This window comes from Pituophis catenifer, unplaced genomic scaffold (assembly GCF_029215685.1).
Source record: "Pituophis catenifer annectens isolate HBS135680 unplaced genomic scaffold, rPitCat1.0.hap2 SCAF_1, whole genome shotgun sequence".
Taxonomy (NCBI): Eukaryota; Metazoa; Chordata; class Lepidosauria; order Squamata; family Colubridae; genus Pituophis; species Pituophis catenifer.
Window position 1 is genome coordinate 134,390,183 of NW_027256881.1, and position 14,983 is coordinate 134,405,165.

General features: G+C 39.2%; 1 protein-coding gene across 1 annotated transcript in view; it reads left to right on the plus strand.

Moving 5' to 3' along the window:
• ASAP2 (ArfGAP with SH3 domain, ankyrin repeat and PH domain 2) overlaps positions 1-14,571 on the plus strand; it is a 100,874-nt gene extending 86,303 nt beyond the window's left edge. Inside the window, exons 21-28 of the mRNA XM_070932978.1 lie at positions 800-913; positions 1,963-2,215; positions 6,891-7,052; positions 8,024-8,183; positions 9,089-9,150; positions 9,769-9,875; positions 11,759-11,881; positions 13,331-14,571. Of these exons, the coding sequence (XP_070789079.1) occupies positions 800-913; positions 1,963-2,215; positions 6,891-7,052; positions 8,024-8,183; positions 9,089-9,150; positions 9,769-9,875; positions 11,759-11,881; positions 13,331-13,405 (1,056 nt within the window). The 3' untranslated portion in view covers positions 13,406-14,571. The remainder of the gene's footprint in view (positions 1-799; positions 914-1,962; positions 2,216-6,890; positions 7,053-8,023; positions 8,184-9,088; positions 9,151-9,768; positions 9,876-11,758; positions 11,882-13,330) is intronic.
• The last annotated feature ends 412 nt before the right edge of the window (positions 14,572-14,983 follow it).

Below are 14,983 nucleotides of genomic sequence, written 5' to 3' on the forward strand. Positions count from 1 at the left end.
GTGGTTATGGGGGCGACTCAGCGCTCCCATGTAACACCTCTTCTGCGCGAGCTGCACTGGCTCCCGGTGGTCCTCCGGGTGCGCTTCAAGGTATTGGTTACCACCTTTAGAGCGCTCCATGGCTTAGGACCCGGATATTTACGAGACCGCCTTCTGCCACCGATAGCCTCCCACCGACCAGTACGCTCCCACAGAGAGGGGCTCCTCAGGGTGCCGTCGGTCAAACAATGTCGACTGGCGGCCCCCAGGGGGAGACCCTTCTCTGTGGGGGCATCTACCCTCTGGAATGAGCTGCCCCCGGATATACGGCGGCTCCCGGATCTCCACACCTTTCGTTGTTCCCTAAAGACGTTTTTATTCCAGCAAGCCGAGCTGGCCTAACTTTTTTAAATTGTTTTAATTCTTAAATTGTTAATTATCGGTTTTAATATAGGGGTGTTTTAATTGTGGGCCAAATTAATTTAATTGGATTTTAATATTGTTTTAAATTTTGTATTTCCTGTGTTTTATCTGTTGGCTGTTCACCGCCTCGAGTCCTTCGGGAGGAGGGCGGTATATAAATATAAACAAAATAAAATAAAAATTATTGCGGGACCCTCAATTGGATGTTTTTTGTTTGCTCTATAAAAAGTCTTCACATTCAAAATCTTTATAAATTTCTTCAAATATCTTCAACATAATTTTGCACTTAAAAAAGAAAGGGATAGAAAATAATTAGATTCCAGGTCTCTTTAACGATTTGGAATTTTAAGTCATTAACATGGACTGGGTTCCATAAAGCCTAACTTTGGTCCTTTAGCTTACTCAGGCTCTGGCTGGAAGGCTTAATTCTCATGTTCACGTAGAATATGAATGGCGGTTACTTCATGAAGACTTGGATGAAAGTGATGATGATGTGGATGAAAAACTGCAGGTATGTATTCAAATACTTCGTGATTTTATTGAAGCACGCTTAAATCGGGGGTGAAATCCAATTTTTTTCCCTACCTGTTCTGTGGGCGTGGCTTGGTAGACGTGGCAGGGGAAGGATATTGCAAAATCTCCATTCCCACCCCACTCCAGGGGAAGGATACTGCAAAATCTCCATTCCCATCCCATTCTGCGGTGGGAATGGAGGTGGTATTTGCCGGTTCTCCAAACTACTCAAAATTTCTGCTACCAGTTCTCCAGAACCTGTTAGAACCTGCTGGATTTCACCCCTGACTTAAATATTTCTAATTTCTCAGGTAACAGGCTACAGGTAGCCCTCGACTTATGAGTACAATTGAGCCCCAGATATTGTTAAACAAGACAGTTGCTAAGTGAGTTTTGCCCCCTTTTACAACCTTCCTTGTTACACTTGTTAAGTGAATCACTGCAGTTAAATTAGTAACATGGTTATTAAGTGAATCTGGCTTCGCCATTGACTTTGCTTGTCAGAAGGTTGCAAAAATTGATCATGTGATCCTGGGACACTGCAACTGTCATAAATACATGCCAGTTGCCAAGCATCTGAATTTTGGTCATGTGACCCCAGGGATGCTGCAATGGTTGCAAGTGTTAAAAAGGGTCATAAATCACTTTTTCAGTGCCATTGTAACTTCAAACGGTCACTAAATTAATGGTTATAAGTTGAGGACTACCTGTATGGCGAATGAGACAGGCAAAAAAGGGATAAATAAGGAGCAAGCAATTTTTCCTGTCCATTACACAATTTTGAGAATATGGGTGGTTGCTGTCCAAAATCATGATACAGTTACAGACTCACAAATTGCTGTTGTGGTTGGTATGTCATTCACCAAAATCCCATTTATCAGATTAAGGAATGTTAATACACAACTAATAGTATTATTTTGAAGCATGATTGAATGTTACCAGCTTCATTTGCCTTATGCCACGCAGAGTTGCATACTTATATTCATAGCATGGACACAAAAATACTTGACAACTTGGCTCTCTCTTGGATTCTTCTTTTCTTTACAGCAAGCCAGCCCCAGTCGAAGAGAGGACAGACCTGTAAGTTTCTATCAGCTAGGATCAAGCCAGCTTCAGCCTAATGTCGCCTCTCTGGCAAGAGATGCTGCCAATGTAGCCAAGGACAAACAGAGAAGTTTTATGCCAAGCCTGTTACAAAATGAGACCTATGGAGCCGTTCTCAGTAGCAGCCCACCTCCCATTCAACCTACAGCACCTGTCACCAATGCACCACCCTTGCCGCCCAGAAATATTGGGAAAGGTACTAATGCTCTCATAATTGACAAGATGATGAACGGCAGGAAACTGTTCTGTTCTCTCTTTTTTTTTCCTTTGAAGGTGTGGGGTTGATTGTCAATTTGTTCAAATAAATATTAACAATATTCATGGCTTCCTTTTAAATTGGCATTAAAGTGCTCTGTATATTCAAAATAGAGAAGAGAAAAAAAGTATGTCAAAATTAAATGCTATATTAGAATTGGGATCTATTTTTTGTTTTAAAAAAGGCATCAGACAACAAAAGCAAACATACACTAGTAAAGTTTTTATTACGATTTTTGTTGTATTAGGATATATCACATGGGATTTCTAATTTATATCTTCAACAAATGGTTCCATTAATTGTGTTATTTGAAGATGCAAATGAATGTAAAAGCCAGAACTAAATGCCATCAACAATACAAATATTTACATCATTTCTCAATGTAGAAATTTGGATTTACTGGCTATGAACAACAACTCTGTTCTAAAGTAGGATATTTGATCTACCACTTATTTCCTACTGATTTTAGTGATCAAATTGCTATGTATAAATGACTTCTTTTGGAAATAAATGTGATGTATGCTGTGCAGCTTGCAAATCTATACTGTTCTAAATCTCCCCAGATTTCAATTTCTCTAACTGGACCTTGTCACAAACTCTGCAGTTCTGATCTTGTAATAATTAACAGTAGAGATTATTGTCTACAATATGTGGCTTGTGTTTAGAGAGGCTCCTTAATTTAGTGGCTTTCTTTGATAGTGTAAGTGCATCAGTTGTACAAAGAATCATGGAAAAATGTTTGTCAGCTTGGGAAATAATATTCTAGATTTGGTCAAATGCTCAATTGAAGATGTAGAAACCAAACAGAAAAGGAACAAGAAGGGAAAAAAGGAAGAATTTTCACTCCCTACCAGTTGGAACTATTCCACATAATGGGTTACATCTGATTTTCAACATGAATTTACAGTGTTGTATAATTTATGAATAAGAGCAATCAGATTTCAACCTTTTGTCCAGATCTTCCTTTTGGTTCAGTGTTTTATTCAAGAAATGACATTGAAAATCAGTTTAAAATCCAAAAGTACAACGTAAAGTTTAATAGCTGAAAGTATCTGAAGGTCACTTTGAATTTTTCCCTTGGAGGGCTTTGTGTGCTTTCTATTTTTACACCAAGAATATGCACTCAGATAGATATCTTCTTTCTCTTCTTCACAACGTCTGAGCATATACAGGTAATCCTCTACTTATGACCACAGTGGAGCCTAAAACTTCCATTGCTAAGCAAGACAGTTCTTAAGTGAGTTTTGCCCCATTTTATTATCTTTCTTGCCACAGGTGAATCACTGCAGTTGTTAAGTTAGTAACACAGTTGTTAAGTGAATCTGGCTTTCTCATCATCAGAAGTTCTCAAAAAGTGATCACATGACCCCAGGACACTGCAACTGTTAAAAATATATGCCAAGCGTCCGAGTTTTGATAATGTGACCATGGAGATGGTGCAGTGGTTGTAACTGTTTAAAAATTGTCATAAGTCACTTTTTTCAGTGCTGTTGTAACTTTGAATGGTCACTAAACAAATGGTTGTAAGTTGAGGATTACATGTAAATCAGTTGTGAAGGTCTTAGAAGTGCATCTAATCTTTAACTCAAGGAATGTCAGAGGTCTTAAGTGTGTCAGGGTCCTGTCTGTCTCTTTCCACTGATGGAGTGGAAGTTGTATATGCTCTGTGTGTGTGTCATTGCAAGGGATGAGCTTAGAAACATTTCTCCATCCTCTATATCCGTGATGGCAAACCTATGGCACACATGCCACAGGTGGCCCGCAGCGCCCCCTCTGTGGGCACGCAAGCCATCACCCTAGTTCAGCTCCGCCGCGCATGCACGTGTACCTCCCACTGGCCAGCTGGTCATTGGGTCTGCCGCGCATGCGCGGGGGGCTGAACATATGCAGGGGCTGTGCATGAATTGCATTTCGGGGGCTCAGGCACACGTGTGCGCATTTGCACGTGCATGCATGCTTTGGGCACTTGGTCCGGAAAAGGTTAGCCATCACTGTTCTATATCAATAGTCCCCAACAGGGGTGAAATGCTCCCCGTTCGGACCGGAGCAAGGGTGGCGGGTGGTTCGGAGAACCGATAGCAAAAATCCCTGCCCCCCCCCCCCATGCCCAGCTGAGCAGTGCAATCATCAGAGGCTTTTTTTTTTAATTTTTAAAAACATTTTTTTCTACAACCTCTTTGGCCGAAAAAAAGTAAAAAAAAAAAAAAAGCCTCTGATGATTGCGTGGCTCAGCTGGGATTGTCAGAGGCTTTTTTTAAAAAAAAGCCTCTGATGATCAGGCAATTCAGCTGGAATCATCAGAGGCTTTTAAAAGCATTTTTTACAACCTCATCAGTCAAAGAGGTTGTAAAAAAAATGGTTTTAAAAGTTAAAAAAAAGTTGGCCACGCCCTCTCAGTCACGTTACTCACCACCACCACCAAGCCACGCCCACAGAACCAGTAGTAACAAATTTTACATTTCACCACTGGTCCCCAACCTCTCTGGCTCTGCAGACTGGTGGTGGCGGGGAGTGGGGAGAGGGGATGGTTCCGCACAAGCAGGGGGTGCACGAGCACGCCGCTTGTGCAAATTGAGCTTTGCCCACTGCTTATGCAGCCCAGTTCCCAACGGGCCACAGCCCGGGAATTGGGGACTATATGTTCTATATGTAGGTTGCATATGAGCAGCAACAATAGCTCCCTAGCTGGTTGACGTGGAAAGTGTTTCCAAGGCTGCTGACTACGTATTTCTGTTTTGCAATTTTTAATGTATTTTTTGCTCTTTCTTCAAGATAATATTGTCGCTAAAACATAGAATTTATGACAACCATTCTGGTAAAATGAGGATTTTGTCATTGTTCTGCCTATTGAGAGCTCAGAAAGGTGGGACAATAAAGCACTTTGAAAATTGAATTACCTTTGAGAGGTAATAGGTGTGGGCATTTTGAAACAAATGCATGATTGATGTAAGTGGTTTTTTTCTTAGCTCTTGGTTCTTCTTCAGAAACAAAAAAATAAAGTTGCCATGGCAAAACATCCAACTTTTTGAATGGAGGATGCCGGGTCCACCTCCCTGGGAGGTCAGGGTCAGGAAGTTGTGCCCACAGGAAGCTATTTCCTGTAGTGCCATCCAGGTCATCCAAAGGAGAGGGGGATCCTAGAGTTTGTGGTATAATAATAGTACCGTGTCCACCTCCCTGTTAGAGAATATAGTGCTGTACCTCTAGGAGCAAACTTTTAATTAATTAATCTTTTGTGAGGACAGATAATTAAAATGAAATCACAGCATTTAAGTGTGTAGAAGCCCAGCCAGGATCAGTTTGGGTGTTCCTTTCTTTTTCTTTGAGATTTACGCAGGTTATATTCGCAAGCTAAATAGGTCCTATCAGCAAACTAGGCTGCTGCTTTTGCTCATCATTAGCTTACGAACTTTGCAGCTTTCCCTGCTATTGTTCCTGCTTTTCAAAACCAATTACTACAGTTCAGGAGTTATCAGTAAAATTCTTCTTAGCTATTGTTACATCATCAGGAAAGAAGTGATTCATGAATTCACATATATAACACTCCTTGCCCCACCTTACTAACTGTGACATGATCGGAAATCCTTAAGATAACTGATGCAACCGGAAACATAACAGTTGTTTGACTCGCCAATTCATTTCCTCATCTGTCATCTGCCCCTTTACATATCTGTTTTGTGGCATATCCGGCGACTGACTTGCCACAAAAATGTGAAAAAAGAAATTATGGGAAGTGGGAGCAACTATCATTGCTTTGTCTGCCATCATATCATATCAGAAGATTTAAAGTTCCAGCTCACCAACTGGGATAAGAGAAAGCAATTGTATTCCCTGTACATCCTAATTCAGTTGCCTGGTTTATCCATTTCCTTAAATAGCATGATTTATATTACCATTTGTGATACTGACTAAATCAGCTAAAACTGCATAATGCATCAATAATTCTGTGTTTTAAAAGTGTGTTAAACAAATTGGATGAAGGAATATAATTACATCTTGATGATGTGCCCTGATGAAAATTACTGCTTGAAAGTAATATGAAAGTTTTGACTCCATAGAGAGCCGTAGCTGAATTGACTAACTGGCACACAGTTATCCAGAAGCTCTGTTCCAATTTTTTTAAAAAAATGCAGACCTGCATCCCTCTCTGTGATGCCATCAGTAACTTTCCTCTTTGTTCTTGCAAATGAACATGATTTCAGAATACAGTTCAACATGAGTACATTGTACCAGTGAAAACATTTGTGTTTTAAATGCTCATATTGAAAATGTGATTATAGAAAAAAGGACATTACTGGAGTAATGTTGGCCTGGCACATCAAATGTGAGGTATTCTGCATTTGTAATACCTGAACCAGACCTAGATGTCACATGATTCATGACAGCTATACCTGTCCAAACCGTGCCTTAGAAATGGCCCTATCTTTCTTTAAATCTGAAATTGCTTAATGCATTGTAAGCCGCCCTGAGTCTCCGGACAAGGGCAGCATATAAATCAAATTTTAAAAAAAAATACATGTACTTCTGGATTGCAGCCAGTCCACTGAAGTAGAGCTGCTCATTTCACAGCCAATTATAATTATAATAATAATACAGTGTTCTCCTTTCTTTTTAGTTCAGTCTTCATTTCTTGGCAGTGCTGTTCAGACAACTCCTTCATCGAACACACTGTGGAAGACAAATTCTTTAGGAATGGAAAGCATAAGCAGGCAAAGGTCTTCATCAGATCCACCAACTGTCCATCCCCCTGTTCCACCATTGCGTGTAACATCTACAAGTATGTTCGCTCTTTCCGCTGTTTTCTTGGTTTTTGCTGCATCTAATCATGGTTGGCCTTGACTGTCCATTCCACAATTCATTCTTATTCTTCTTTCTCTCTGGTGAACATAGGTTTGCTATCATAGTTTCTGAATATCCATATTTTTTTTCAAGCTGGGCTGAGAACACGGGTAGCTTTGCAAAGAGTTCAGACTGTCCACACATTTTAAAAGACTGTATACAATATTATTCAATATCTTGATTGTGCATTGGGATGGTGTGCTATTGATTGCTTCTGAAATTGTACCCGGGCTGTGTATATTTCATGGAAAATATTATTACAGATGCGATGATCCTGGCTGAGATGGGTAGCTATAGAAATTGAACAAATACATTTTTTAAAAAGATGTTAAACACCTCTCAGGAAGGTTAGTATAAACCAGCCATGAAATTAACCTCCTGTAAGCGTCTTAAATTAATCAGGTTTTTCTTAGTTTAGCTTTCAGTGTATGATTTTCCAGAGGGACAGCCATGAGAGTCTCTTGCAGTAAAAACAGTGAAGAATTTTGAAGAGCTTGTTACTGAATGCATGCACTCTGCATATTTTGTCCATACTATCTTAATATAGTGAATTGCAGGTAGTTATCCCATCAAGTGAGTGTATTCAAATGAGACAACTAAACACTTCTATAATGTATCCAACACCTAAGACCGTGTACAATTAGCTTTTTACAATTCAAATCTTTCCATGTATATGCAAAAATATTCTTATTTCATTGAATTGGACTTAATTCCAGAAAAGTGTATTTAGGATTGTAGCCTGTCTTGAGCCTTCATTTTTGGTATAAAGGGAAAATTATTTTCCTCTGTTTTTTTTTAATAAAACAAGTTTCTAAAGCATTATGTTATTGGGTGGGGTGGGGTGGGGGGGCTTGTTTCAAGCATTCCAGCATTCATCATCCGAATACTGTTGTCCATGCATTTTTATAGACATCCTCTCTTCAGCACCTCCAGCTGCAAAGGCAGCCTGTGGTTTTGAAGCTTTGAACCAGCAGTCAAAACAACCAACTATACCACAGACCAAACCTGCTCTGCCACCACTTCCTCCACAGCCTCCAAGTCGAATATCTCAGAAAAAGCCTCTTTCTGGGTAATTTGTGAGATACACATTCTAAAAATTCTGGTTAAAAAAAGATATGCTCAAACTGTGGCTGAATGTTAAGCTGTACTAATGATTTGCACTTTCTGCTGAGTGGCTGCTCTTCAAGGTTTTGTTCTGTTGATTTAATTCGTTCTTAAGGGATGAACAAGGGAAAGCAGAAAAAAGACATTGACAGGATAGGCTTCAAAGTAGGGAGTGTGGAGGTGGGTAACCTTTCATAAGAAAATTGTGGAAGAATAGTCTGGATATCACCTCTTACTGTCATGAGAAAAAAAACAGACTTCAACTGAAGTCATGCTTGAGAATATCTGTGGTGTAATATTTATTTTTATGTAAATTCCTGTTATCTCAGTCTTGTGAGGTTCACTGGAGACAATCAGAAGCATTATTAGAAATATTGTAAAAAGGGATTAGGCTGACCAGAATTTTCTCGTTACCTCTGGTTTCTGTTACTTGTTCAGTTAAATAGAGAAGTGTAGTTTGGAAAACAAAATTGCATCTCTCCATGTGACATTCTTTCTCCAAAACCTCCAATTCATAGTTTGCTGTGCATGGGGAGAATTAAGTTGAAGGAAGGATTAAAAAGGCAGTGAAATCTAGTACTGTCTGTAAGTTTTGCAGAAGCCTTCTTTAACCTAAGGCTTCTCCAGGCGTGGCAACTTGAATTTCTAGAATTCTGTCGGTAGAATGACCATTCTGGCTGTTATTGTTATAATTTGTCAGATATTTATTTTGAGGAGATATTTAAGATGAGGTTGAACATGGGTCGATACGTTTAAAAGTGCAATACAGAATAACATGCTGAATATTGTTTCAGAAAATAAATGGGATGACGACGACGGGCTAAATGGGAAGCAATGATAGAGAATAACCTTTGTTTCCCTTTTAAATAGGACTGACAAATCATCGAACTTAACTAACAAGAATAAGGGCCCTGGATCTCTGCAGTCTTGTGGTAATTATTTTTAAAAATTTATCTTGTTCATTTCCACTTCTTTTTTTTGTAATAAGTTTTTTTTTATTTTATAACATACAAAAATTCCAATTTCAATTAGAACTAACCAACATGCTTATTTCATATGTAACAAAAGGTACATGAACTGACTTCACAATGTGGGCTTTGTGCTGTGCTTTATGCACAGAAGGGTTCACTATAACAACCAAACAACATTTTTGCCATCAATCCAACTTTGCCATTTTTGGAGGCAGTGACTAATCTCCCCAGCATTTTCTCGGTAGTTGTGAAAAATGAATTGCAGAGAAGATGAATATAATGATTTTACTAACAAGGGATTTGAGCAAGACGTAGGTGCCATTCCCTATCTATTTTTAAATCATTATTAGTACATGCTGAATTGCACCCTGGGTTCCAGTGATATAGAACAGAATTCTTTAGAATAAAATAAATAGAATTATTTGTTGGTTAAAGGCTTTTGATGTGAGACATGATGACTATTTTTGTAGCGCTACAAAAATTGGCTTGATTAACAAGAGTAATGATATGAGAAATTAAGAATAGAGTGATGTCTGTTATTTTAAAGTTAACTTTAATTTTTTGTTTGTTTAATAACAGTTGAGTCTTCCCCTGCATCTGAGACTGCTGGATCTCAAATTGCCCCTTCTACCAATATATCAGTGCCAATCCAACCTCCAGCACCAATGCCAAGAAAGTCACAAATAGTAAGTAGCAAAGCATGTCATTCTCTAAAAAGGTTGCAGTTGGCAGCTCTCCATGCTGAAACTTAGAGACATTGTACAGACTCTTAATTTCTTCAGAATCCATTGGCCCTCTTTGTTGTCCGTTGAATTCAGATACATTCAGTTTGACCAAGAAATAAACAAGAAAGTATGTTTGGCTTTTTATGTATTTCTCACTTCAGAAGAACTTTTGCTTGAAATCACACGGAGGACTGAGACTATTCCAAGAAAAATGTTTGTATGTTGCAAATATAGCTAACGAGCTGTGAAACTTTGCTCTATGTCCGTGATGGCGAACCTATGGCACGTGTGTCAGAGGTGGCATGCAGAGCCCTCTCTGGGCACGTGCCCCGGTGCCATTTGCTCTTCTGGACAGCTGGTCTTCGTGCGAAGACCAGCTGTCCGGCGTGCATGCACTTGCCATTACCCAAAAGGGAGCAGCTGACCGGCACACATGCGCACAACGGAACCTGAAAAAGCAGATGGCTGCCGTGTGCATGCGCACCAGCCAGCTGCTCTCTCCCAGGTTCTGGTGCATGCGCACACTCTAGTTTCAGTACTCAGTGCCAAAAAGGTTAGACATCAATGCTCTAGCTCCTTTTTATAAATTGCATCATTTGCCAGGACCGAAAAGATGAGTCTTCTCTATTATAACCACTGCTCTTTGGACCTGCATATCCCTAGAGATTCAATCCCATTCATCTTCTGTAGATTTGAAGATGTAGCTTTTCTCCTTGGGCAGCTATGCCAATGTGTTAAATAGATCCATTTTTTATGGTTAGAACATTGAATCATTGTGGGTTGTCCTTGGTTATGTATGTCATGCTCTCTTTTGTGTTTTTTATCTGGTTGGTTTATATTTTTGAGGTATTTTATGGAGTTGCCAATACAGGTAGCCCTCAACTTAAACCATGCATTTAGTGACAGAAGCTATAGCAGCACTGAAAAAAATTACTTATGTCCATTTTGCACACTTACAACTATTGCAGCATCCTCACAGCCATGTGATCAAAATATGAACGTTTGGCAACTGACGTGTATTTATGACGGTTTTAGTGTCCCGGGGTCATGTGATCACCTTCTGACAACCAAAGCCAATAGGGAAGTTAGATTCACTTAACAAATATGTTACTAACTTAACAACCGCTGTGATTCACTTAACTGTGGCAAGAAAGGTCATAAAATGAGGTAAAATTCACTTAACAATGTCTTGCTTGGTGACAGAAATTTTGGGTTCAATTGTGGTTATAAGTCGAGGACTACCTGTACATGCATATCGTTTCAATTAATCGATGCCCATTTAGAAAAGCAAAGAAAATAAGTTAACATTCAGTAAAATGTCCAGAATTTGAATAGCTTATCGGAAGAAAATCCTTTTACATGTTTCAGAAGGAACTACTTCATATAAGCTTTACCTACAAAGAGAGATGTCTTGCTTCTCAGAAATAGAAGTGGTGGCTGTTGACTTTTGAAACGATCGTGGTTATGATGGAATGCTATCTGAGAACTGCACTGATCCAACGTGTGACCTTTGCTAGTGAGAAAAATTGTACTAGAAGGCAAACGTATTGAAGAATATGACTAGGGAAAAATAATACATTAAATGTCATGCTTGAATGAAAGTCCCAGGTTTATTCAGCTACCCAGACAAACCTTAAAAAATTGACCTGAAACTCTGGAGAACTGTTGCTACCCAATATAGATAACATTCAATTTACAGGGACGAATAACCTGTTTTGGTTTAAGGCTTTTTCCTGTGGATCTGCTACTTCTGTCTGTTTGAGAAGAGACACTTTGTAGCCTATTTCTGTGGTGTCTGCCCTATGTTTTCAACACCAGGTTCCTTTTATCTCTGTTTATTACAGTCAAAAACAAAGCCCAAAAGAGTAAAAGCAATCTATAACTGTGTAGCAGATAATCCCGATGAGCTAACATTTTCAGAAGGTGACGTCATCATAGTTGACGGGGAGGAAGATCAGGAGTGGTGGGTAAGTATTTTTGTTTTCAGCTGAGGTTAATAATTGACTTAAACTCTTCTGGTTTGCTGTCTGCAGTTATAAAAAATAAAGCAACAACCAACAGAATTGACTTCCCGGATGAAGCAGTCTGTTTCAGAAGTATCTACTAAATGAAATACGTGAACTTTAAGTTCTCATTTGAACTGGAGATATTTTTTTTATTCCTTTTGTACGGAATTCGTATCTGGATAAATCAGGAGTGGGGTAACGTTTGCTCTCTTATCCTCCCCAGCCAGCCCAACCCTGCTGTCCCCAGAATTCAGTGAAATCACCATTTAGGAATATTTAATTCAAGGTGCCGAGATAATTTCTAGTGACAGTTCCTAAAGGCTCTTCTTGCTTGCTCTCTTGGTGGAACATGGAAAGGAACTTCCTGGTTAGCCAGTTCCACATTAGGTTCACTTTGCTGCTGTAGGATTGTTTACTAAAGAGTTGGGAGAGGATTGCAGAGTAGGGAGCCCCTCCCTCTCATCCTCTACCAATTAAGTTCTCCTTCCTGCTCAGGCAAGAAAGTTGGATCTTTGCCAGAGGAAACAGTATGCACATAGGTTAGCTGAATGAATAGCTTAATAGTGAGGTTGACACAGTATGCAAGTCTAGGCTAAAATGGAGTTGTATCAGTTATACCTCAGCATGTGGAAGTGAACCCAGCCATTTTCCTAGCCCACCATGTGAACAAAAATGGAGCTTGGGAGGGACACGGGCAGCCCTCCTGAGCTCTGTTTTCGCTGGCAGAGGGTTGCAGGAGGCTGTCGCAACCAAAAACAGAGCTCATGAGAGCTGCAGGCGGCCCTCCTGAGTGCCGTTTTCGCTGGCCGAGGGTTGCAGGAGGCCGTCGCAGCCAAAAATGGAGCTCAGGAGCCCGTTTTCACTGGCAAAGAACTTGGGCCGCCACAGGCACCCCCAAGTGATGTTGAGCTGGCCACACCCACCATGGCCCCCTGAGCTCAAACACAACCCTGATGCGGCCCTCAATGAAATCAAGTTTGACACACCTGACTTATATGATTTTACTGAGAATATAGTGAAGATCCGAGATTAGTCTAAACCTCCTTTTGAGGGAATTATTTTAATTCAGGATCAGTTTCCTTTTAGGTCAATATGATGTGTCTTGTAGCATTGAAGAAGGGAATATTTACCCAATATAATTAACCCTTTCTACCATGCAGTAAAATTCCCTCATCAGTACTTATGGTCCTACATAATTAGTTCCTGGCTGAAATTTTAGAGTTTTGGGGACAGAGTCCCAAAAGAGCAAGAAATGTTTAGGTGAAAATTTATTTTACAAAAACAATGTATAAATAATAAACAATTTTATATGGCTAAAAAGAATTGCGAATATTTTAAACTTGTTTTATTTGTTGTCCTCATATTGAATTCATAACTAAAATATTTTCTAAAATATTTTCTCTTTTTCAGATTGGGCATATTGATGGAGACCCTAATCGGAAAGGTGCTTTTCCTGTATCATTTGTGCACTTTATTGTTGATTAAACAGCTCCCTGCAAGTGGAAAGTTTCCCTTTCTAGATTTCATTGGGATTCCCTGTTCATCATCAAATGCCTCACTGGGATACTTCAAAATAACATAGTTGAATCTTCATTATTGCAGTTCTTGAAATTATTTTCTGTGGGACTTATATAACAACAGAGCCACTCAAAAAATGTTTTGTGATGATTGCCAAAAGCTGCAAAAACACAAGAACCCAAATCCACGACAATGTGAAAGGCATATTAAGAAAGCTAGAAGATTACTCTCTTGACTGCACTAATGTGTTACATTTTAGTGCCAATGTCAGGCCTACAATAAGTATTTAACTTTTGTGGCGAGTATGGCTTTTGAGATCAGTCTCGGGACTGTAAGTAAACTGAAAATTGAAATTTCATTTTAAAAAATGATAGTTTCTTTTCATTTTATTTACTACATTAAAAAACTTTGAGAAAAATAAGAACATCCCCTCAGTTGTGACATGGTGGGGTTTCTTCTTATCCATGTCCGCAGCCATCCACAATGTTCATTAATCGGAGAAGTAGGATGGGGGTGGAGAAGTCTTTTGCCAAAGACTTCTAAATAGCAATCTCAATCATATTTTCTTTTAAATGCATGGATGGAAAGGACTGAAAGTGATAGAAACCCAGCCCTGTTTAATGTCCTAAGTAATAATTAACCACATTTGAGGAAATCTGTATAAGTACACATTCACACAGCATGCATTTTTGTTACAGGAAAAACAAATCTAGAATCCCCAGATAAGATACCTAAGGATTAGGTGTTGCAAGAAAATCCATGTCTCCAAACAGTAGAATCCTTTTCTCCTGTTGAAGGGTTATGGATGCACAGGGACAAAACATGACTACACCCAAGCGGTGATGAATGTGTGCTTGAAAATGACTCTGCATTAGGCAGCAGCATTGGCAGGCTTGAAACATTTGAGTCCAATGAAAAGGTCAAAACCTGTGGTATAGCAACAGTTAAAATAGTTTGGAATCTAATAACCTAGTCCAATTTCCCATTGGTTGAATAGCCTGTTTCCTTATGAAGGCTTGTACTGGCACAAATGGAGGTCTGAGTACCTTTACTTGGTAAATAGCATTTAAGATTTTATACCTTTGTAATACAAAGGAAGAAATTAGGAATATTATCAGTTTATGAGGGAAAGTAAGAAGGTATTATTCTCCCTGCCAATCTCCCCTTGTGCATGAAGTCAGGAGAAAAGCTTTAAGATAAAGCAGTCCGAGAAAAAAAAATTGCACGTGGCCCTCATATGTATCTCAGTGGAAGACTGCTTCCTTGGAGCAGCAAACATAAATAATATGCATAGATATTCATGAAGATGCTTGGTTAGGAATGTCCTCAGTTGCATTAAAGAAATATTTTAGTAATTTGATGTGTAGATATTTTAAAACCTGAAATCTGATTACCTCGTTTTATAAGTATGAGGTCATAGTTTTCTATACTAAATATGCAGTTAATATTTTATGCCATACACTAATTACCCTCGAGGTAAGGGGGGGAGGGGGAAACCAGGATGATACTGCTGATAAATTTAAATGGGAAAGTTTATGAAATATT